General features: G+C 32.8%; 2 protein-coding genes across 2 annotated transcripts in view; one reads left to right on the top strand and one right to left on the bottom strand.

Annotated features, from left to right (window-relative positions):
• Window positions 1–27,146, top strand: part of LOC144855424 (actin-related protein 2/3 complex subunit 4) — a 138,882-nt gene that overhangs the window by 83,936 nt on the left and 27,800 nt on the right. The window lies entirely within an intron of this gene.
• LOC144855412 (neuromedin-U receptor 2-like) lies at window positions 637–25,477 on the bottom strand. The gene is made up of 2 exons (XM_078713261.1): window positions 25,222–25,477; window positions 637–1,866 (listed from the first exon to the last, which is right to left on the bottom strand). Exon 2 carries the CDS (start codon window positions 1,842–1,844, stop codon window positions 801–803), a length of 1,044 nt encoding a protein of 347 aa, XP_078569387.1. The 5' UTR covers window positions 1,845–1,866; window positions 25,222–25,477; the 3' UTR covers window positions 637–800.

Here is a 27,146-nt window from a genome sequence, read left to right as displayed (position 1 = left end):
AACAATCGGCGATCTCCTACGTGAAATTTTAACGATTTACAGGAAAAGGTACTTTTTTAACTAACGACGACGATACAAATCGTCGACGATTTACAGGAAAAGGTGTAGTAATCGACGCTACAAGTCGCAATAGTTATGCTATTATAGCGATATAGCAACTCTAACTGACCAATCATCTTGGCGATACATCACATGACGTCACGTAATTGATGGAAAATTCTGCTGACTACATTTATTTTTGTTGCATCGCGGCGCGGTAAAAGCTAGGCCTAGCCTTGCCAAAGTGACTATAAAATGATGTTCCGGGAAGTAGGCGTGGGGATATTAGGTAGGTCGAAGTGTTCAGCCTAGTCCAAAATGCTATTTGGGCTAGGATAGGCCTACTGAGAACGAAGAACCATCATTATAGAGATAGTAGTATGCCTAGGCCAACGTCTCCTACACTGTGAGAGGCAGGGGAGTCCTCTATTCATTTTTCGCGTTACGACGACGTCGAGAAAGTAGACAGGAGTTTCACTTCTAACGTTCAACGCTAGAAATCAAATGTTTGCGCTATCGTTATCATTTCAATTTGATCGTTTTCAAACGATCATCGTTGAACTTTTAACGATTAACGATGATAGCGTCGACCGGGAAACAGGCGTTATTGTTAAGATGTTGCTAATTACGTTGGTACTTCACTTTCCCTTTCTTACAGTTCCGTGATGAATATAATATCCTGCTTAATTTGTTCCATTGTTCTATGTAGGCCTAATTATGCATTCGGTGTCATTAAACAAGACAGGTAATGACGCAGCGTTTTAATGTGTTGTTTCCTCAGTCATTAGCGTCGTTTGTATCTTTCGATGCGTCGGCTGTCGACAACAAAACATCTCAGCAAACGCGTGTCTATACACTTTATTTGTAGCATTGTAAATCACTGGGTTTATCGCTGAATTAGTATATACCAGGACACGTGTGATATTTAGTAAACCAAGACCGGTTCTAAACTGTATATCACTAAAGGTTATTATAAGATTTATAGTAAAAAATGGCGCGAAACATATTACATACACGGTTACAGTTATAAATAGTGTTTGGAACACTTTTCGCTCTGCACGTAATTTCATCCTCGCACCCGTTGAATTCGAATCCGTAAAAGGAGAATTGCGTAAAGTCTGTAATAATACAGAATATATGAAACAAATTAAGGTTACAATTATAAATGAAATGGACGTGTCAATAATCAGCCACCATATCACTACGTCACACTGGGTGTTGTTGTTTATATCGCAATTGGAGCAAGCGTTTGTTGTGTTCGGGAGTCCCAGATACATATCAGGCCAAGGGAAAGGCACTGAAACACTTTGCACTAAAAACAGTTTTCGACTTTGCAGAGTCAAAGCAATTGACCAGATTAGTATACAGATCTTGGCGGCACGAGTTCTGGAAGCAAAACCATATCGACGAAATAAAAGCGGGCGCCGAATGGAGATATATCGTTCTAGCGATACCCACACTACAGTAAACGATGCACACTGCACTGCTGCGTCGGCAAAATAGAACGTTGTCTTACAGAAGAACACGTGCACATCCATATCAAAATAGTCATGGATTGGACTGTTTATATAAGAATGCCATATCAAATCCGGAGCAGTTAACAGAAACAGCAAATCAGCAAGAGCTAAGTTCAACAAGTAGATGTTGACAGTGTTGTTCACTCTTCCTTTGATTAAGACGAAAACGGTTGCGATGTTGCCGATAACTCCAAAAATCACGACGAAGGGCATGAATCCAGCGATAACGGCTTTATCAAAAGTCGTGTACAGAATCTGTTGCACAGTTTCGTTTATACTTAAATTCATTGTAGAACAGAAGTTGCACAATCTGAAAAATATAATGGAAGATATTTTAAAGTTGTATGCTTAATCTACAATAGAAACTTTTTAGTTTGCAACTGTTTCGATTCGATTCCAGACTAGTTACTGAAGGATGTCAATTTGTCTACTCGGAGAACCACATGACTGCAAAGTACCGAAGACTACTACTGTTCGCTGGGTTTGTCTACATTAGCAAACTTTGCCGAATTTGTATTTGCAAACTCTTGTGTTTGGAGAATTTTGTGATTTCTACAAGACTAGTTACTGCAAACTGTCTATTTGTCTATCTGGAAGATCACGTGACTGCAAAACACTAAATACTGTTATTTAATTGGCTGATTGTCACAAAGCTGATCATCAGCAAAATAGTTTGTCAATAAGGTGTACACTGCCTAACTTCTGTCAACTGGTCAAACTCGGAAAATGCAAATTAAAGATTGATTTATAGTGTAAACGAGACCTTAGTTTAGTATTAAACCTATTCTACATTGGCAAAGTTTGTTTCCTAAGTCGAGTTTGTCAAGAAAAGTTTTTCAACGTTTGTTAATGTAGACCACGAGTTGACAAAGTCTACACTAGCAAATTCTGTAAAGTATACATTTTGTAAAAAAACGATCTTTATTTATGTTTTCAGTTAATAAAAATGTAAATAAAATGTTTTAAGAGATTACATTAAATTAAAGTATGCTGAACTTAACATAAAGCTTTATAGTTGTTACGCCACAACTTATATCCGACTATTTGCGAATTCATTTGCGTAGCTTGTCTTGAATCACGGCAACACGAAAGGTCCACGCCCGGCCAGTACACCGGGTATCCTCCTACTCGTCTCGAAAGATGTACCGGTACTATATGTTCTTTTTGTATACGGCTTATAGCCCTTTGATGTAGTATTTCAATAATAGTAAATCTATGTATACGGCTTCAAATGCATAGTGTGTTTGTGATTTACAATAGAGTAGTAAATCATGTTTATGTTCACGTTTAAATAGACCTTTAAGCTATAATAGCAAACAGGCTATATATCATAATTTATGAAAAGAAATCAGCAATTTGACGAGAAAATTGAGACATCTTAAATGCGTTAAAGTCAGATGGCATTTTATTTAGTAGTAATACTTAATCTACGTTTAAGACTATTTTAAATTAGTTTCTTATACTTTTTAATGTTTATGTGAGATCTTGTATAAATCGTTGAAAGATAAGACACAAAAGCTTTTACCCAAATGAAAATATTCTGCTAATTTAACGAATACAAAACATTTATATTTTATAAACACACCTACTGTTCTAAAATAAACTTTTATTAAAGGTATTGTCCCCTGACATTTTTTTTCACATTTTCTGTTGAATATGCCATTTTAATGTCACGTAATAGTTATTCACTTTGACAAAAAATTGGATCGGAAAAAAATGTAAAAAATAGTCAATTGGCTGCCAGCCAATGGGTTTTTGGTTGAATTTATCCGTTTATTTTGTATCCGGTTTTTTTTTCTACGGATATGATTAACTTTGTTAAAACTACAAAATTGTCTGGTTTTATTAAGTCTTCATTTTTCATGTTTTGGGGGGTGGGGGGACAATACAACTTTAAGCTTTCGATTTGTGACAACCGATGACCAACGACCAACCTAGGTCAGGTCAATCGATGTGATGTCTGTCGGCGCCTGGACCTAGGAACCATCGAGGGAAGGAGCGAACACACACCTCGTCACAAATCGCTTATTCTTAAACAACTGATCCTAACTCTCTACACTATTGAATTATGTATACAATTATAATAAAGCATTGGAGACGCTAATTGTCCTATGTTTATGCGCAGTGTCTACTTTATGCTGTGTTGTAATAACTGTAGTCTAAATTAAATTCCTGGTGTAATTTTCAAAATGTCGTTACTATTGTGTTTTTCCAAATGATTGTAAATCAAAGCGGTACATGGGAATGACCAACTAGCGTTAATGTTGCCAACTGGTCAACCATTCGTACAATACTGATAAAGAAGTCACTGATCTGTGACGCCTGTAAAGTGGACCCTGTGTAGGCCTATGGCAAATTACATTTTGAGGAGTGACGACTTTCAGAAACTAAATGTTTGAACTTGATTCTGAGTCGCTCCAACCTCTGGGATGATTCTAGTCCCAGACGACGAGCGTCGACACATCGATTTACCTGGACTAACTTTTTCCTATACTGTAGGTCAGGGAGTTGTGGATTCTTCGGTCGACCCAAACCAAAATCTTCCTACTGACTGAATGGACTCTGCACACTAGCTGCGCCTATAAATCAGCAGAAGTGGTGTGCGGACCACCGGATGTTGAGGACGTTAAGCTATTTTAGCTGCTACACAATGAAAACAACTTTTCGGCCCTGTTCAGACCCATGGCGTTAGACCGTTTTAGCGTACGACGCTAAAAGAATGTGTGTCTGAACAGTTGGGGATTAGCGTACAACGCGTCGTACAACGGTTGTAGCGTTGTAGTGGAAAACGGTTGATAGTACCGTTTTAGCGTACGACGCTACTGTAAGTCAACGTTGTATCCAATCAGAACGTTTCCTGTTATGACGCGAAACAAGGTTTGACCTAGGCTGACATCTTGTATCGTCAATGTGTGAGAGATGGATTGCAAAAACAAAAGGGCCAGAATAAATAAGGCCTAACTAGGCTACAAATACAACTGTTAAAAAAAATAGGCTACAAACTACATGTATCAACTGATTACCATGATATTTTCTAACAAATGACATAAATAAATGCACCTTGTATTTAAACATAGTGACTACGATCCCTTTTCCTTTTAGGCATAGCTAAGAGCCATTCACGCATTTCATTCAAGCTAAAAACTAGCGTTACGTGGTGGGACATCAAGTCACTCATTCATATATACAAGGCAGACTAGACTGGACAAGTTTAATGCTGAAAACCCCCTAACCCCCTAAAAAAAATCAGTAAACAAACAAGGGGAGCTGTGTCTTTTTTATTAGCAAGTTAAGGGTATTTTTTTAACTTACTGGTCTGGATAATCACAATCAATTTTTTCCACCCATGTGGTTAACACAATCTCCATCTTCATCATTAGGAGGCCTGCTTTATTTTCGTAACACAAGAGCCTGGGGAAAATATTTTTTACTACAAAATAAAACAAAAATAATAAAACAAAAACAAAGAAAACAAAAATAAAACAAAGAAACAGAAATTTGGCTTTACTATATTTTTCTTAAATAAATGCTGAGGTATGTTTTATTTACGGCAAATTTTGTCATAATTGTAGGGCTGAGATCTAGGCCTATATACAGTGGAAATAACGATGTAAACACGTGGGTAAGAGCACATGAATATGCAACTAGAAACAACCTGAGTGACGCACTTCCGTTGTAACGATAATCGTACGCTATGGGTCTGAACACCTCATTTTTTTCTCTGCGGTTTGTAATGTGACCTTGCTAGTAACGTTGTACGCTAAAACGGTCTAACGCCATGGGTCTGAACATAGACATTCATTAGGACTGCTGCATAAGCTTAAGGCTACGCATGTTGTCCATTTAAACTCGAGAGTCGTAAATTATTGTAAAACCATCAATTAAAGTGTTCACATTGATTAGGAAAAATAGCGGAAATGTTGTATCTTATTATACCTCATTATAATATGTTCACACTGATTTTAATTCTGTTACAGAATGTCACTATGGTTTAGTTTCTATACTGTTAGTATTGTCAAGCTGCTATCGAGCATGTCTTAAAAAATATATTTACAAAGACAGTTTGGAAAGAAAGTTCGCAACAAGGTTATGCTGATTTTATCTTTGTGATTGGTCGCTGTTGTTTTTTTATTTATGTATTATTATGAGAATTTCTAATAAAGTTAATCTATCCTATGATACTTGTAACAGGAATCCAGTCGTAAGTGGCGTCGTCCTCGTCCTACCCATCATGCAAATGCTTGTCATAGATAATCAGCCGTAAGTGGCCCTAATATTGTTCTACACATCATGCAAATGCTTTGCATTGAAATTCAGCCGGAATGGTTTTGTTCTCATCCTACCCATCTTGCAAATGCTTGTCGTAAGAATTCAGACGTAAGTGTCGTCGTTCTCATCCTACTCATCATGCAAATGCTTGTCATAGGAATTCAGCCGTAAGTGGCGTCGTAATAAATCCTTTTCTTCATGCAAGTACTTTTCCCAAGTTATTATACTGCAGAGTCGTGTATCTTAATATCTGCCCTTAATACCATCATGATCTCCTAATACTTATTTTGAATCAACTTTACATTATTACTATATAAACTTACTTAAAGAAGAATAATTCCCCTGAAATAATGACATTTTTACTCACTGAGTAGATTCATTAGTTAAACTGATTGATGGATCTACAATGTATATAAATATTTTAAGCGGTATCAAATAAACAACGTGATGAATCATATGATTTGGCATTTAAGACATTTTGAACCTTTACCCTTAAATTAAATGTATAAGAACTTTTGACTTCAATAAATTGAACTGTCTGGTCCCCCCCCCACCCCCCATAACGGACACTCATCAAAAAAGCATGTTCTTACTATAATGAGTGTATTGTTGGTACACTATAAGCGGACATTTCCGTAAACGAATGCGGAGGCGGACACTTTACTATTAATTTGCAATTTATCTCCTATTTTTTAGTCGCGTGTGTGCAAATGCGAATCTACACCTCACTATGTCGGTCGGTCGGTAAACACTAACTCAAATTTGAGCACGCGACTGCAGCCATGTATATGGCCTTGTTAGGAGTAAAATTAAGACTTGTATTAATACTGTACATCGATACGTCGATAATACCGATGCTGGGGCTTCCTGATCAATCAGTGTCGTTTCTGATTATTACTCGGTTCTTTACCAATTCGTATACGCCTACGTGTTACGATGACGTCGTCCCAGAGAGATGTACAGTAAGTCGAACGGTGGAATAAAACACACTAATCGGTGAAACTTAACTATGGCATTATTTATTGAGCAGACGTTTTCACTCGGTTAAGCTCTTTGCAAAGAAACCGAATAATGTTGACATCCACACTTCGCATTATTCTACTTAGCTAGTAGATTCAGAGCGTGAATTCTTGAATTACTCGCATTTAATTAATTAATGTTAGCTTTAAATTAGAACAGTACCGATTTTAAATCTAGACATTTTTATCGGACGAATGTTGGTCATGTTGTGACTGAACATTATTCTTCAAGAAGTGTTAATGCAACAAAATACAATTTAAAATGTAAATTTAAGTCCAAAGCAATTTGTAAGACTAGCAACTATACATCTACGAGCAGACTATAATACCAGATTCACACGTACACAAAATCTTACAAAATGGAACATTTTTGTAAAATGCGTTTGGTTACATGTGTCCTAGGCCTACGTGTATTCGGGTATAATCTTAACAGTTTGTTAAATTTCAAATCAATTTTAGATTAATTAATCAAGAGATCAGAACTTGATTTTGACTGACTGTGAATAACAGTTCAATGATAGCTGAATCATTATTTATTTGTTTACAATATTTATATAATATAATAATAAGCCTTCCGTTATTATTTTTTTTTTTAAATAATGATTTTGTTTTGTTATGATTCAAATTTTGAATTAAGACATTTTTCAGTAATTTGCCTTTTGATTCAAAATTTCATATTTTCTTTATATTTTTATTAAGAGTAGAAAAACACTTTTCAATTGTATTCAATTAATGGATAGTAACAAATATAATCAATTTTCACATGAAGTTCAGAAGCAGAGCTTATAATCATCTTGGTCCGACGAATGTATCATCATTTACACTTTAAAAAGAAACCGAAGCCAAAACAAAATTCACCTGCTTTAGAGTAATAATTACTTCACAGCCGGAAAAATAATGAATTATCATGTTTTAAATAAATTGCCACCTTTTCAAGACATTGTCACCTTTTCAACTATACTGTCGGTACATACAATCTATAAAACATTAAATCATTCTCCATAAAGCGAAAACATTTATTTCTGTTTTCTGTTTCTTAAAATTGAAAACAACAATTTTGAATAAACACCCACACATACTATATTACACATTTAAGAGTTAATAGATTCTAGAAGTATTACATATATTTAATGACTCTTCCGGCACTATTTTTCATAGCCCATGACCATGTAACTGCCATATTTTGCTTAATTTGATGGCATTTTTATAATTAAATATAAGGATACCTTATAAAATTATCTTATCTATCGCAATCAGCCCAATGCGATGGCATTTTATAATTAAGGAAACCTTATAAAATGATCTTATATCTTATATCTATCACAATAACCTAATTTGTAGGTAGTTATAATTGAAAATATATTATATATACGAAAACCCTTCAAACGTTGCCTTTGTTGATAACACAATTCATTAAATAGAATTTGTATATATTCTAGAAACACGTTCAGTTGTCAAATTGGTGCAAGTAGTATTATACTGTATAGTACTATACAGTTCTTCATTATGTGCATTGTTCCCTCTATTTGTCCCTATTGGCCGTCCATATGTGGATATATTTTCATTGCCGAAGGTAAACAATAAAGAAATAGTGTTCGCGAAAGAAGTACTTTTATTATAGAAAATTGTGTATATATAGGCCTACTGTAGTAGCTTGTTAAACGTATTTTTAGTGTTCAAATGCTTTAGAAAGTTTGATTGAAAAAGATATATTTTTTGTTCTTCTAGTTAGCCCACAGTCCTATCTAAGAGATAATAAAATAATTATTTTGAAAAGGAAAAGTGAGTGATATCCACCGTTATCAACTAGAAACAATATTACATAATGATAATAGTCTTACATAATAATATTAAGGACCCCGAATAAATTGTCCTCCATCATAATTCATCAAACGTTTTTATTAAAAATAACTTCCTTAAAATCATGTATCATCCATTTCCCATCACATAATATTTCTTTCATTTTATCTGTATCAAAGATAATTATTGCTGATACCATTACTATAATTAAAAATTAAAAATTCAACTATGTATGCATGGAATAAAAAAATTATCGAAAAACATTATTACGAAAAAATAATGGGATTTTTGAAGGTTAGAACAAATCAATACATATTAATAATGGGTTTTTTTTCAGCGTTTAGCTAAACTTTTAGTAACTAACGCTAAACCTTTAGTAACTCATGCAAACCTTTTAGTAACTCACGCTAAACTGTTATTAACTAACGCTAAACCTTTAGTTTTAATAGTAACCCACGCTAAACATTTTAGTAACTAACACTAAACCTTTAGTTCGTTCGTTCGTTCGTTTTTATTTCACAATGCATCAAACTTAATATTTTTACATAATAAGTATTAAATAAAAAAAATGCAAAGCCTGGAAAAGACCAAATAAGCTCAATATAGAGCTTTAAGCCTGGTTTCACCAGTACAAAATACACTAATAATTGTATCAATTACAATAGACAATAATTAAAATATTAATTAAAGTAGTAGAAATAATATTATATATATATATATATATATTTTTTTTTTATACACAATTACGCTACAGGACAATACAAACACAACAAGAGGACAAACGTAAAGGGTATAGTATATGTACTATCATATATACTTGCAGGAGGTGAGACAAAAAAAAAAAAAAAAAGTTTGATGAAAAAGTTTTATTAATACGATCTGTATTGTGATAAAAGGAATTGTTTATATTTGGATTTGAATGTATTTAAGTTATTAGTATTTAGTAAGGATTGACTTAAATTATTCCATACTAGAGGACCATGGTATTTGATAGAATTCCGGATTGTGTTATGGGTTAAATTTATTGTGGCGTAATTGTTGGCGTTTCTTGTATTGTAGTTGTGAAATTCATTATTTTTGATGAAGAAATGTTTGAAAATATTTGGAAGTTGATTGTTTGAATATCTGTGCATGAATGTGGCGATTTGTAATTTGTTAATATCGAAGATGTTTAGGGTATTAAGTTTAAAGAAAAGGGACTTTGTGTGGGCTATATAGTGAGAATTGGTACAAATGCGAATAGCCCGTTTTTGGAGTTTAAAGAGTTTGTCTAATTTAGAAATATATGTGGAAGCCCATGGACAGAGAGTTTTATTTTTAGTATCTGTAATTCCCCAAGCAATGTTACAATAGGATAGATAAGGTAAAATTAATGTGTTATATAAAGAAAAGAGGATATTAGAGGGTAGAATATATTTAAGTTTTTTTAAGACACCGATGTTTTTTGAAATTTTATTAGCTATATTTGTTATATGGGTTTTCCAGTTTAAGTTATCATCTATAGTTACACCAAGGAACTGAGAATAAGTAACCCTTTTGATAGGAGTGTTTTCTATATGGATTGTGTTTTGATTGTCATTGCATGTTCTATTTGGAGAAAAGTGTATATATTCAGTTTTGTTTATATTTAGTGAGAGTCTATTAAGTTTAAGCCAGTGAGATATATGTTTTATTTCCTTATTAAAAATTCTAGTTAAGGTGTTGTAGTCAGGATAGGAGGAAAAAATGTTCGTGTCGTCGGCAAACAGGACGTATTCAAAAGAGTTGGAAGCGTTGATGATGTCGTTGACATAGATGAGAAAAAGTAGAGGACCAAGAATTGATCCTTGGGGCACACCGCATGTTATGGGAAGAACTTCTGAGGAGTAGGAGCCGAAAGAGGTGATTTGTTGTCTGTTTTGAAGATAGTTAGAAAGTAGAGATAGAGGAGTTCCACGGATACCATAGTGACTAAGTTTAGTTAAAAGAATTGTGTGGTTAATAGTGTCAAATGCTTTAGACAAGTCCAAAAATAAGCCAATAGTATGGTGGTTTTTAGATAAGGCGTTAGAGATTTTACTTTGAATGTCAAGGATTGCAAGATCGGTAGAATGTTTTGGTCTGAAGCCATATTGGTTATCATGAAAAGATTTATGTGAAGAAAGAAAGTTGTAAAGTCTATTGTATATAAGGCGTTCGAGTATTTTAGAAAAGCAAGGCAAAATTGAGATTGGACGGTAGTTTTCAAAGGAATGGGAATCATTTTTTTTATGAATAGGAATTACTTTGGCGATTTTTAAGGATGATGGAAATACACCATTAGTTAGTGATAGATTAAAAATGTGGGTAAGGGGTCTGGTAATAAAAGGTCCAATTTCTTTAATAATCGTGGGTTCAATATCATCAAGGCCAGCACTTTTACTGTTTTTTAGATTAGCAATTATTTCAAGAATCTCTTTACCAGATGTAGGTTGGAAGAAAATTGAATTTTGAGTGGGATTCCTTAGATAATCAGTAAAGTTGCCATGAGTAGCCGAAATTTTAGAAGAAAGTTTAGGTCCAATATCAGTAAAATAGCGATTGAATTTATTGGCAATTTGAGATGGGTCAGTAATTTTTGTACCATTATCTGTAAAATAACTAGGTAGCGTCTTTGTAGTGTTTTTACAGAGAATGTTATTAATTATATTCCAGGTTTTTTTAATGTTATTTTTATAGTCGTTAAACTTATTTGTATAGTGTTGCTTACATGATGTTCTTATTAGTCGTGTGAGTTTATTTCTGTAAGTAATGTAATTGGTTTTATTAATCATATTTGGTGTTTTTATATATTTTTTATATAATTTATTTCTAGTGTTTATAGATTTGATTATACCTTTTGTTATCCATGGTTTACAAAGTTTACGTTTGTTAATTTTAGTTCTTGTCTTTGGGAGGTGAGTATCGTATAGTGAAGAAAATCTGTCGAGAAAAATATTGTAGGATTCATTTGCAGAGTTATTTTGGTAGACATCGTCCACCAAATCTCACGCTAAACATTTTAGTAACTAACGCTAAACCTTTGATAACTCATGTGAAACCTTTAGTAACGCACGCTAATCATTTTAGTAACTAACGCTAAACATTAAGTAACGCACGCTAAACATTTTAGTAACTAACGCTAAACCTTTAGTAACCAACGCTAAACATTTTAGTAACTAACGCTAAACCTTTTAGTAACTCATGTGAAACCTTTAGTAACGCACGCTAAACATTTTAGTAACTCACGCTGAACCGTTAGTAACTCACGCTGAACCTTTAGTAACTCACGCTGAAACTTTTAGTAACTCACGCTAAACCTTTAGTAACTCACGCTGAACCTTTATTAACTCACGCTGAACCTTTAGTAACTCACGTTAAAATCAATTATCTTAAGATAGTCTATTATGTTTTATATTAGGGCCAATGGACCTTAATATACTTGAATAAATTTCCTGAAAAGGGAAAGAAGAGGAATCGTTAGCAACTCTCTCACTAAATCGTTATAAAATTACGCTGAACTTTTACTAAAGCAACTCTTACTAAAAAGTTCGCAACTCTCACTGAACAGTTAGCAACTCTCACTGAAAAGTTAGCAACTCTTACTGAAAAGTTAGCAACTCTCACTGAACCGTTAACAAATTAGCTGAACCAAACCAGGAGAGAGAATTCACTCAGTGAAGTTCACTCTTCCCTGATTCATTCTTCCCTCATTCATTCTTCCCTGATTGAACCTTTCGCAATTTACATGAAATAAACATGTCGCTAGTATGAGTTCAATGCCTGTATCACTACATCGATTAAGAATCAAAATAATTAATTGAAATATGTAAACCCTAGAGATATGTTGCGCTACATCTTATCAAATATTAATTTTCATAATTAACTGTAGCAATAACACTGCTCATGGTTACGTATACAAGTTGGAATTGTTTCTTCGGGCTTATAGATTTCCATTTTACAGTTCTCATAAACAACCTAGTTGGGTGTCCGTTGATTAAGCGATTTGAAATAACAGTTTGTTTACCGATCTACTGCTGACACCTATTAAATAAATAACGTCATTAACTTAACGCCGCAATTCTTTCAATATAAGCTTTGGCATCGGGGCGGTAACCGAACAGGAACGGTAGTTTGGGCGCTGGCGGCCGTGTTAGAGTGTGCCCTGCGTACATTAAAGCCACGCTACAAAGTTCAAAAGGATAAACTAAAACACCTAATCAAACCCTTAACGATGGTTTACGAAGATTGCTTGATTTAACAAAGTTACATTTAAGATAAATTAAGAATCAAAGTCAATTCAAATAATCCATCGCTTGTGATTGGTCCTTGTGTTGCGTCTCTAGTTGGAAAAGCGTTGATAAATGACGTCTTTCGTTACGTGAAACGGAATAAGTGTGAATGTACCGGTAGCAACATGAAATGTTTTTATCTGTATAAATAAATTGTGTTAAATTAAATAATTAGCCTAGACAGTTCTTCATCCTTTTCTCTCCTATCAACTCATTTATGAAAACGCATACAATTTGATTGTACAAACCTAGGCCTAATTGATTTGTTACCAACAGGGTCATCTGTTGATTGAATATTTTTATGTATCTATAAAGATATTTAGAGTGGTATTCATCAATTACAAGTAAATTGCAACCTTCGAAGAAATCTCAATTAATTTGATTACAAAAAAAAATGAAAACTGTCAGACATTCTGAAATAAAACAGATGATGAGCATCCGATTCTCGATACTGTATCTAGATTTCTCCAGTATCATAGAAATATTTGGTAATACAGCATCACATGTGTTTCACATCATATTGCCCAGTATCTTATACCGTAACCTGACTGTAACCTAACCTTATATGATACAGGCATCACATGTGATACAAATGAGATTCTGTACTGTATATGACCGAATATTCCGCAGAATTGTCCTTGGTTAAACTTATATTTTGTTGTTCTTAGTTATGAATAAGTTTCTTTTTTTTCTAGTAGTAAAGGTATTTTTGTCGATAAGCCTAAAAATATTTTATCTTTTGTTTGATATTTCGTTAAATTATTTAAGTCTAATTTCGTTTTCATTGATTATTATCAACAATTTACATTTGTTATAAAGAAGTTGTGTTAATATTCTTCTTCGTTTTAGAGGATATCCTAAAACAACATGAAACATGGACAATTATTGAAATAGAGAGCATGATATCTTTAGAATCACCTGTGGCCAAAGATCCAATGTGTTGGAGAAGAAAACTTGCGCCCTTCAGCGGTCCCGAAGGTTGGTGGAATATTCGTATTGTGTAAATTCTATATTGACAGTACCAGTGTGTTTGAAGTAATTGTCACAATAGGCAATGTTACCACTAAGGTCAAGGATCATGTCAAATTTATTCTGCTGCAGTTACTGCAATAACGTAATCATTTTAGTTTGTGTAGAAGTTTACGAAAAGCTTGCTGAATTATTGTCCATAAGCAGGTTAAAGAACAAACACAACATAGGTAGTTACTGCAGTGACTGCAGTAGAAAGATTTTACATGGTATCTTATTACATCATAATCAAATGAGAATAACTTTTAGAGAGACCAATAGAAATCCATCTCTAAAAGTTTCGTTGTTTCTGCCAACATCATGCAGCTGTCATGTGTTTCAAAACCTACTCTGCGCATGCGCCAGCATAGTGCTTCAGAGCCTCCGTACATTCAAACAGACTAGCCGATTTTACAGGTTGTTTTAAAATGTGTCAACTTCAATAGTCTCCGTCGGGATGTTGGAATAATTAAACAAAAAGATATTAATTTCAGTTGAGCGTGTTTGATGTCAAATTACTAGTTATGGCCCTACAGTTTGTGATATTCTATCTCTCATTGCTACAGAAGTTCAGCGACACAACAACATCACGTACTTAACGTCAAATCGCGTTATTTTCATTATTATTAAAATGTGGCAATTGCAATACCCTTTGTTATTTAATAAAACCGCCATTAAGCGTGTCGATATGTTATTGAAATGTTGATTTGGAGTTTATAGAAACCAATTCGTCATGCGTGATTGATCCCAGTATAGAAAATTGATTGTGCTGTATAAAATATCTGCAGAAATTGCGAACAGACGACTACGTTGTAGGCCTAGGGTATAAAATGGTAATAAACTGCGGAGGGGGATAATTTGTTTATACACACAGGAGTTTTGATCTGAATGTTAATAACTAGCTTGTTTCAAATTTCACTGTATGCAAATTAAATTTTCTAAAATGTTTGTTATATATTTAAAAGGTAAAGAAAACAACGAAAATTACCTAGTCTTGTAGGCCTACACACTACCACAGTTTAAACTAGACTAGCCTTCTCGTAGGTAAAAAATGTCACTTTTTTCATTTAAAAAAACATGAATTAGAATGTATTCAGCCTTGTTAGGCCTGCGTTAGAATTGTCAGAGGCGTTGTAGACAGCTCTTTTTGATTTGTTTTGTGACTTGTTTTAACTCTAAACTACATAGGCGCCTACACTTTAAAACTACCTAATCCGCCAACTTTAGTAACGTCATCGCGTTTTATCATCTCCGGCTATTCATTCTGTTGATTCCGACGGATAGGAGTATGTTGTGAATATTATGAATGAAGCTATAGTTAAGCGTTTTGTAGTCGTACTTAAGTAAAAACACTCGGCTCACCAAAACAATTTCATTGAAAGTGCATTCAACAGGGAATTAGAGAACAATGATCATCAACGTCAGCAACCAGACATAATACCAGAAGAAGACTTAAGCTAACGTATAGCTCGACTTAAGTTATAGGACGTAAGGTGTAGTAATATTATGACAGGTGTGGACTCTTATGGATGAGTACACAAAATAAATGCATTTCAATTAAATAAAATAATGTATTATTCCCCAAATTCCCCTACCAATATTATCATAGCAATTTAAAGCAAAGATGTTCTTTTTTATTATATCCAGATGTGAATCCTCGATATAAAAAACATATTACAGCTACCGCACTACGCCGCGAGGTGTTTTCAATTATGATAGGCCTGCGTCACAATCTGATTTATGTTTTATGACATAAGCCTGAACGTCCGAATGTTAGGCACGCTAATGTGTTATACATGTATGTGTTGAATGAATAGTGAAAAACAATATAATTAAAAATAACTTAAAAAGTTCAATTTAACTTGGTCGTCGTCAGATGATTGAAATATTGCCGTTCATTTCTTTTAAATTTATTACATTATACATTCCGTAAAGTGCAAAGTGCAATTACCAACACTATGTTTGGATTTGACTTTAGTTTGAATACATTGAAGGAGTTGGAATTGAATCATAGCTCTTGACAAGCCATAAGCTGAGTTGGCCTTAAACTCAGCACCGTACGACGAAGCCCGACGAGAAAGTTAAAAATGTTTAATGTTCTACCGACGACCTAACTACGCCCGACGCTATCTCAAGACGACTCGTCTCGTCGGGATTCAACTCAGGCAGCACCGACGAGTCAAGACGTTTTGTTGGCCTTGCGAGTCACACGATGCTGTCTGAGTTTACTCGTCAAAGTTCGTTATAATAACAACGTTACCGACCAATAAGTAGGAAAAATAATAGGCCCAATAAAAGTTTTAGGCCTATAATAAGACTTTATGACAAAATGAATCATTCGCATTATTTGTTTGTTTGTTTTTATTGTCTGCACACACAGCAAACTACTACTAAATTAAACTAAAAAAAACACACTTAAATATAGGCCTAACACTAGTAAAAGTTACAAAAGTACAGATGGAGGCCAAAATAAGTTTGGAGGCAAACTTTGGGTCATGGCCACTGGATTCAAGTAAAACAATACAGTAATACATTTTTAGTCGCGTGGACTCTATAGTTCACTATGTCGGTCGGTCGGTCGGTCGGTCTGTCGGTCGGTCGGTCTGTCTTTCGGTCCGGTATCACTATGCGTTTTATCGCTTTTCTGTACTTTTTGAACTGTTTTGATGTACAGAAAAGTTTTAAAGTACATTACTTTTTGAAAGTTCATTTTTTCTGAGAGCACGCGACTTATGGCTGTTGGCCTTGTTTAAATATGGAGATATAGCCGTCCAGTTTACAACTTAAGAAACAACTAATAACAACAACAAAGTAAGTAGAAACAGGAGGAGAGATTAAATTGCCGTTTTTGAAGGAGTTTTTAGGTTATGTTTGAACGAAGGAAGATTGGTAAAATTTATAAAGTGCTTAATAAGTTCAAGATTATTAAATAACATAACATTTTAAGTTTAGGATAAATATAATATATCATATGTAACGCTGTAACTTTATGAATTTGCCATGAATCCATGACATTGCCGAGATTGTACGGGAGGCGAGTAGTTGTCCGGATTCTGCCCGAGATACATAGAGTCCGCTATGAAATATTCGAGTTTGCTATGAAATATTGGCTAATGAGCCAAACATATTTTATATTATCGTACACTATAATATCATACATCTTGGTGTCATATTACTAAAAAATAAATTTCTAAAATTATTATAATGAATGTTCAAAATGTCAATGTGGACATATTAAACAGGATCAGTACAATTTCAAGAATTATTTGGACATTAAAATAAATCAACCAACACTAACTTGAATATAATTTCTACATTATAAGTTTAGTGAACTATTATTTTGGAATTGATCAAATTCGTAATTTCATAAAGGACTGAACAGTAACTACTTAACATCTAGCGAGTCTGTCTGTCTATGTAATCATGGTTTTTTTTGTACATTAAGCAGTTTTTTATTGCTTAATGTTACACATTATTTGCTAATAAAATATAGTATTACATAGTGTCATTTAGGTTGCGTTTAAACTTTAGTAACAAGAAGGCCAAGGTAATGTTTCAGACTTTTGAAATTCTGTACTACTAGCTTTTAAAAATGAAATTTGGTTGAATTACGATTGTCATCTTAGATTTTGGGTGAACAACCCTTCTATCTTTAAGTACAAATGTTAAATCAAAGTGCGACTAATCCAATCTCCCCTGTTGAAATAAGTACGTTTTATAGCTTAGTATTATAAATCCAAAGGCAAATTACTAAATAAACGAATGACAATAATGTGGGTATCATATCAGTTGCTGCAGGATCTCAAAGGGATAATAAAAACAAAAAAAGGTAAATCAAAACGATAAAGTAAAAATACCACAGAGAGAAAGCTAATCTTTCGGAAAACAAAATTTCGTCATAAAAAAAAAGAAAATCGTCATCAATACTCTCAGACATATACACTAAATATAAATTGTATTACTGTACACTAATAAATTAATAAATTAATAATTCAATATAAGATAATTTTTAAAAAGTGTGTAACAAAATTAAATTAAAAACTAATTTTTGTAATATTGAAATTTATCTTTGGGTGTATCCTGTTCGTTGTTTTGTTTTTTGTTTGTTTTTATTTTGAATTTGTTTTCCTTACCTTCTTGTTTGCAATATTGTTTGATCTTGTCTACTTTGTCATAACGAATAGTAATATTATATCACAACGGGACACAAATCCTGTTAACCAGAACTCCATATAATATAATAAGCTACAAATAATGAATGTTTTTCAGAGTGCAATAGTACTAATTATTTCGCGTGGTTTCACCAAAAATGAAATATACCGAAATTCAACGTCCTATATACCGAAATTGCACGCTTGATGACATGCGTGTTCAATCGAGTTTTTATTAGATATCATGTGACCACAATCCTCCAATCAACGATAAGATAAACAGTGTTGTGCCTATTTTCAAGGTCCGATTTGTCTGATCCTTGAATATATACCTTGATACCAGTATTGCTGATCAAGTTGTTCAATAATAACATCAATACCACGAAGTAGATAAGTCGTCTGCTAATGTATGATATTGGACACTCTGCTAATGCCTTGCTAATGTGAAGCAACAATCCGTTTACGGGCATTTTCATATTTAGAAAACATTTTCTGCAAACGATCTGTAATTTATAGACCCATTTATTTCTCAATTTTTGGATTAAAACAATGTTCATCTGGATTGTAGCAGGGAATGATTTGGAAATGTCTTTTTAACAAATCAATTAAGATATAAACTTTTATAATTCTTTGATAATTCTTCTGAAAAAGCTGTGAAAAGACCAAGGAAATGTTTAAGGTAACTTTTAACCATCTAAGTTTTTATTTCAATTGGCTTGTTAAAACTTATTTCCAAAAACCATTTTTCAAACTGAAATCATATTTTTCATTTTTTTTCGAATCCGTCAAACTTGTGTTCCTTTTGACAGAAGTTCGTATGGAACGCCGTTTACGCAACATTTCGATGATATAAATTGTATGACTTAATATGTATATGACATGCATTGATGGTATGAATTTCATGACACGATGTGAATGAAATGATTTGAATGCATTCAAAACATTTCATTCAAAGCATGTCATTCAAAACATTTCACTCAAAGCATTCCATTTACATCGCGTCATGACATTTATATAATCGGTGCATTCATTCACATATCATCGAAATGTTGCGTAAACGACGTTCCATAAGTTCGATCACGCCTTGAGATTGTTTGAAAGAATAGCTCACTCACGTGTAAATATGTTCGTATGCACAAAAAGGGAAACATGAATACGATTAGTGAAAAATCGTCCTTAAACACTCAGAGATGTGCCGAAATGTGAAAACACTCGCCTACAAGTGTAATAATAACCAAAATTAATGTGAAAACCTTGTTTATCCACAGTAACAAAAAGTGAAAATAGTCCGCCCACAAATGTAATTACAAGGAAAATTTAAAAAACACTTTACTCACAATAACAATGTAAATGTGAAAACAATATCTACAACAACAATTAAATTGTGAAAACACTCCGCCCAAATATGTATTAAAAACCGCATTCATTGACATTAGCCGGTGTTTTATTTTGTTTTGTTACTATTATTTAATACTACCTGTTTGTTTTTAATTTCATTTTGTAAGGAACGTGATTCAAGATTTAATTAAAAATTGAGATTACCACTTTTATGATATCACTCCATAGCAACAAATTCGATATACGTACGTGATGGCGAAAATTCGATACTTCTATTCGATATACAGTACTTTTATCCATAGAGAAAAAAATAAATTTAATAATAGTAATATAAAATAGTAATAATACATTTTTAGTTTTTCCTCCATATTTTATCTATAATTATTTCTCCAGTATCATGAATTTTGGTACCGTAATGCTGTACAACATCACATGTATTTCACATGTAATTTTTAAGTATCACAATAACCTAACCCTTAACCTAACCTTACATGATACAGGTACCACATGTGATACACATGAGATGCTGTATTTCCAAATATTCCTATGATAATGGGCAAATAGTAGTAGTTTGAGACACTGAGAATCGGGTACAGCTCTGTCTACACTATCAAACTTGTTTGACAAAAAAGTGTGATGTGCCCAAATTTGGTAGTGGTATGCTTAAATATGGTAGTGATATGACATCATCATGTCAATATATGTACATATCACATTGTTTTGTCACATAAAGTTTGATACTGTAGAAAGAGCTTTACAAACGAATTCGGTGTCAAGAATTAATTGATAACTTTTTTCATTTAAAAATGTACCGGTAACAAGGGTATATTTGTAGCTACTGTACAATACACGTACAGTACTGTAGTCTGGACGTGAGATTATCGATTAATTGGACATGATATTTGGGAGGAGTAATATCCTAGTTGTTATCTTCCCTTGGTGCTCGGTATAATTATAAACCATAAAGAAAGTAGTCTGTTAGGGTATAAGTGTATTAAGTACTTTAATACATCCAGATTGTATAATAATCCCAGTTAATTGTGGTTTGTTTTACAAATTACACATTGGGATTTACTTGTGGAATTTATGTCTGTGTTTTTTCATTTTAAATAAACTAAATTTTAACAATGTAATTGCCCTCAGTAATTGGTTAATAGAATGTAATTATCTATAATTCGCCCGTTTTCAGTAGGCATAGGGTTGGTACCCCCCACATGTAAAATGAATGTGTATAACAATAACTGTAACAGTTGCGGTACCTCTGTCCAGTCCTTCTTCCGTTAAAACAATGAATCTGTTATATAGGTAGATAACATTCTAGAGGTTATTACCTTCAAATTCAAACTCCGTAAGCGCCAATCTATTTTCGTTTAGTGTTATTCAAGCTGTGATTTCTTTGTAATTGTATCATTTTATTTATTCACTGTTTATACAGAATATTTACATTGCTAAATAGGCCTAACATTTATTAAACTAGAAATCTCAATGATGATCCTTATATTATCAACGAAAGTTGATCCGAAGACAGTATATAATTCTTTGTATTATATTTCATTTAATTTGTTATTCTCTCTTTATTAAATAAAGCCAACAATATTGTAGAGTTGTGTCATATCAAGGTGAGTGACTTCATCTTAACTACACCTTTATTTCTTCTGTATTTTAGGAACGTTGCGTGGTACAGCTCTGTTTCTACTGTATTGAAATTTCATCCCTTTACCGAATTTATCTACAGTAATTGTATCATAGAAACTGTGTCACATGTTACAACAGTATCATACTAATTATTGTTACTGTTGATTTAAACAAGGTTTTGGCCTAATATTAAAGAAAATAAAAGGTATCACATTCTAAAATGCGCACATCTCGCTTAATTCTACGTGCCTAAATTGAATATGTTGCACAGGCAATTATCTTTCGAACATGTTTAACGTTAATTTTGATGAAGTCATAAAGTTTAAAAAAAATAGAATATTACGGAGGTCCCATCATTTTTCCTATGCTATACATTGGCAAAAGTGTTTACGCCACAAAAGAGAAAACAAATTAGGAAAGTTTTGGATAGATTTCAGATCGATATTTGATTGAACTTCAAATATCGTTGTACGAGTATTACGAATCTTAAGCTTGCTATAATGTTCGACAGCCTCAATATCTCTGATTAAGTTTGCCTTTACATGTATAATGCCCGCGGCAATTATAAAGTGCTTTTCCGTACTGAAACGTATTAAGATATTATAGAATCGCTTAATACAAATCTATCTGTACCATCATACATGTTTACATGTTACAATACGGTGAGAATTGTGTCTCGACATACAGAGTAATTTACCGTTAAGTCATTTGAAGTTTATTTAAGGAGGATGAAGCAAAATAACAATGGATATTGGAAATTGATCCATACAAAATGTATAAACAATATGTTCAAACGTTTCATAGTTAAAATATAAAAGAATTATCGGATAAAGGCTGCGAAATACTAGAACGATAACGATCGACGATAAAATAGATAAGAAGATAAAATTGGTCATGTTAAGATAAAACTGGTCATATTAAGATAAAACTGGTCATGTTAAGATAAACTGGTCATGTTAAGATAAAATGGTCATGTTAAGATAAAACTGGTCATGTTAAGATAAAACTGGCCATATTAAGATAAAACTGGTCATGTTAAGATAAACTGGTCATGTTAAGATAAACTGGTCATGTTAAGATAAAACTGGTCATTTTAAGATAAACTTGTCATGTTAAGATAAACTGGTCATGTTACGATAAAACTGGTCATGTTACGATAAAACTGGTCATGTTAAGATAAAACTGGTCATATTAAGATAAAACTGGTCATGTTAAGATAAAACTGGTCATATAATAGGAATTAATTTGGAATATTCCTAAATCCTTACTCGTAACTTCTCACTTGAATTAATGTTGGTCCGAGAGAGAACAACAAACCTCTGACGTCACACTTAGAACCTGGTGGCGTCACTCCTGATGAAGTTTCCCTGTCAGATATACTGTACGACACTTTCGTGTCAAAAAATGACATGTCAGGATGTACATAAAAGTTATTTTTATATAACTAAAACATCTTCAGATGTTTGCAATAAAGATTAAACATTAATTTGAACTTTCAGTAAATTAGAAATTGTCTGATAATCTAAGTTCGGCTGATAGAGAGGGGACAGGCTTATTAAACTAAGTCAATTTTTTAGGCAATTATTCATAGTCCATATCTTCAGTCATTTGTATAGAAAATTGTATCGGTTTTAAACATTTCATGTTTTTTGACATACACAGGTAAGCTACGTTCACACAGAGCCCGGAAAAATATCGTGAAAATGAGCCTAGTGTTTATAACCGTTCACACAGACTTATTCGGATTCCGTACCAAACGAAACGTGTTGACGCAGTGCGCCCAACGTGCCCGGAGTTTTCTCAATTTCCATCCAGCAACCGAACTAGAATGCGTTCAGTGTAAATGAAACTTTATAGTGTTTTTAGTACGAAACTGAAGTGTCTGAACAGCAGTCACAAGTTTTGGGGAGTTTTAAATGACGTTTATGAGAAGGATGATTGTTATGCGTTACGGTGAATGCAGATTGTATGGTGAACTGCGAATCAGTTACTGACAGTTTGCGAGTTGGCTATTGTTTGTATGCGGTATAGTTGTTATAAAAGTACATAGGCTATTTTGTTTTTTTTTTTTTTTTTTTTAAATTGGTCATGTTAAGATAAAACTGGTCATATTAAGATAAAACTGGTCATGTTAAGATAAACTGGTCATGTTAAGATAAAATGGTCATGTTAAGATAAAACTGGTCATGTTAAGATAAAACTGGCCATATTAAGATAAAACTGGTCATGTTAAGATAAACTGGTCATGTTAAGATAAACTGGTCATGTTAAGATAAACTGGTCATGTTAAGATAAAACTGGTCATTTTAAGATAAACTTGTCATGTTAAGATAAACTGGTCATGTTACGATAAAACTGGTCATGTTACGATAAAACTGGTCATGTTAAGATAAAACTGGTCATATTAAGATAAAACTGGTCATGTTAAGATAAAACTGGTCATGTTGACCAGTTTGTCCATGTTTACTACCAAAAAATAGTTATTATGATTATGATTATCTTTTAATATTCGAATTGAGTAAACGATTTAATGTACTCATACTTAATGTTACATGCCATTAGGCTAATGTTTATTTTTTTACATTTTATTTGAATGATCGATAAAGTAGCTTTAGAATCATCTGAATTAAGTCGTTTTATGCAAACTAATGAAAAGAATGTAATGTGATATACATTAATAAATAAAAAAAAATCTTCATGAAAGTAAAATTTTGTGTAGGCAATTTATTAGTTTTAAGGGCATATTGAAAAATCAATTCAAATATGAATTGTTTAATTATTATTTTTCAAGTTGTGTAGAAACATTTTTTGAAACATTTTTTTCCTTTTTGTAAATGTTTACAATTATGTTGGCTTTTATTACTTTGTCTCAATTTGAATAAACCAAGTTGAGTTGTTGTTTTGAATGTTGTTCCAAATGTGTTTTTAAAAATGATTATAGGCCTAACACTATTTATATTATATTTATAGGCCTAGATAATCTTCAAAACGTTACAACAATTACAAACAATGATTATTTTTACACAGTGTTTTTACATCGTGTCGTTTATATACAATAATAATAGTTAAGTGCAGCAGCACTATGTCGGTCGGTTGGTTGATCGGTCGGTCGGTTGGTCGGTAAACACTAACTCAAATTTGAGCACGCGACTGCAGCCATGTATATATGGCGGCCTTGTTCTAACATTGTTGCAATTACTATAGTAACTACATTTTTCCTGCGATAACGTATGATTTTAGTTTCAATGTGGAAACTTGCTAATAGTAACTCATGCATAAACACGTTAAAAAGTATAAAATGAGAATAGTTAAGTCTTTGTCTTTTTTGTTGCTATTGTTCTAACATTGTTGCAATTACTATAGTAACTGCATTTTTTCCCGAAATAAGTTTAGTGTCAATATGGAAACTTGCTAAATACCATAGTAAATCATGCGCTAACAGGTTAAAAAGTACAAAATGAGTATAGCTAAACCTTTGTCTTTTTGTTGCTATTGTTCAAACATTGTTACAATTACTACTTACATTTTTGTCTGCAATAACGTATGATTTTAGTTTCAATTTGGAAACTTGCTAAATACCGAGTAAATCATGCATAAACTGGTTAAAATGTACAAAATGATTTTGAATATATTTTGATATTGATAAGAATAATATTGACGTGGTCGCTTATTATTATGAATACAAAGAGTGAATATAACTATAACAAGAGACAATAGTTAATCATGTGAATCGTATTTAAACGTAGTTAAATCTACTATATTATAAGCTTTTAAAACTTTTCCGTTAATATTATCTCAACAGTTTCTGATCTTTTTATGAAAAAACTTCATAAAATTTCCGTTTTCTTGTTTCGATTTATCATGATGATTCTTTACTTTTTATCACAGTCAACCCACTACCTACTGCACATACACTTGCAAATTATAGATTCTTTATTTGAAGTTTTTAACAACGTATAAATAACTGAAGAGTGCGTTAAAAAATGTAATCCAAAATTGCAAAGTTGTTTCTTTTCAGGTTTTACGTGAAGTTGTACGTGTTTGGATATTATTTGCTGTATTTACCTAACTAAGATTATAAATCTAGATTATTTGTATCGTACATTAATAACTCTTGATATTGGTGACTAAAAGAATATTAAAATCCGTTTCTTACCTTTTACAAATATCCAAGCAAGATATCAAAATATATCACATCACAGAAATATTTCAAGAACCTAAGCGCGACAAACTCATCAACGGACTTCGCCACAACTCAGTTTGAGAAAAAATATTGGTTCAGTATGTTGATAACAATATTTCATCCGCTAAAAACTAGCTATTCAAAAACTTGATGCCATGCCGTTCTCCGTTCTATTATCGCACCTTTGAAATCCAGCTATGTGAAAACGTGCATGTTATCCAGGATGTTGCTTTTTTAATCACAATCAAACGCAGTCTGAGCTCTGATTTCCTGGACTTCAATTATATATTCAACAATACTTACTGTCACGTGAAATGCTATTATATAATTGTATACTATAGAGGGCATACTTGCGTGTATGTAATTCGATGAGTTTACAATCTTGTCATTACGTCAAAACAGGACAAAGAAACACAACGTTTACGCCGTGCGAACACCATACCCTCGGAAACATCTGCGCGGAATAACTATTTACTTTTATTTTAAGAAGCATGTTCTAGTATTAGCGCGCTGTTAAAACGAAAGGTCAATATTTGAACGCACATTGACGATAACATCACAAACTAACGTTTTCTATCATCATTTTTTTTTAAATCTCAATAAAAAAAGGCTCCGTAGAGATTTGTATCGGTCAATTATGTCACACAATAATTATCAGGACTTTCTATGACATTGAAATACTTAATTTAATCAGATACTTTTCCCTTTAAGATTAAAAACTACATGAATATAGATTTTATTAAATTCTTTTTTACTTTCTATTTGTATACAGTACTGCTTTCACCTGTCATTTAAGTGCATTCTCCATTAAATCTCTACAGTATGTGCCGCTAATATCAAAAGATATCTTCTGTAAACTTAATTTAATTTTCTATTCAAAGATAGCTACATTTAACTGCTAAGTGCTATTTCTAAAAATAATATTCGATTCAAAATAGAAATTAAGTAATTTTAAGATAAACATATCTACACAATGTTTATCTGACTGAAACGATGATTTTAAATATTCAATCGAGCAATTTTTTATTTTATAGAGATACATAAAATAAAATATATATAAATGGAATGAATTGTCATATCAGGAAAGAGTGATGAATACTAATATAAAACTCCGATAGTCATCTGGATGATGGATGCAAATATAAGCCAGGACTGTTTAAAGCACCTTGGTTGGTCCTATCATTGGGCTTCTCTTGTCCAGCTCCCACCTTGACCAGAGAAAAGTCAGAGTCAATATGCACAGTGTCATAAGAGTCAGCAGATGCTGATGGAACCCCCAGCTCCATTAATACACCCAATATTGCCATGGTCTCCCATCCAAACCCTAACCGGTCCCAACTTCCCTAATGAAACACCACCAAACACATACACAGACAAAAACGTATAGGCCTACCAAAGTTTGATTGCGATTAAAAATTCCTTAGAGGTGAAAAGGTCCTTTAAAACAAACTTAAATGCAGACTAAACTAGTAGACAATTCAGTTATTTGTTAATGATAACTTACGTATTACAAAGATATCAGTCCAATAATTCCAAGTTCATTGTTAGGTGATCATTAACTATTAGAGAAGACGTAGACATAATAATTTTCTTAATGAAAGCCAACTATGTCATTTGAAACAATAAGCCAAATTGATTCTCTGCTGGTCAATAAGTCCATAAGATTCAAGATACCTATTTTTTCAATAACTGGAAAATTGATTTTCCCTTGGCAATATATTAAAAACAGCAGGAGAACAGGGAAGAGTGAAATTCCTTAAAAATACCAATTATGAAGTGATTAAAAGAGATCAAATTAATAAACTATACAACTGTGACGTTAACAAATTTATGTAAATGTTGATAAATCCTTTAAACTATTATTTAGCCTACGTGTAAAGTAAAGAATATACTCCGGT

This window comes from Antedon bifida, chromosome 11, assembly GCF_963402885.1.
Source record: "Antedon bifida chromosome 11, ecAntBifi1.1, whole genome shotgun sequence".
Lineage (NCBI taxonomy): Eukaryota > Metazoa > Echinodermata > Crinoidea > Comatulida > Antedonidae > Antedon > Antedon bifida.
Note: the sequence above shows the minus strand (reverse complement) of the source record. Positions and strands in the feature narration are given on the sequence as shown.

Excerpts from the sequence above, each read along its gene's own strand:
- LOC144855412 (XM_078713261.1), bottom strand. The coding sequence starts at position 1,844 with ATGAATTTAAGTATAAACGAAACTGTGCAACAGATTCTGTACACGACT.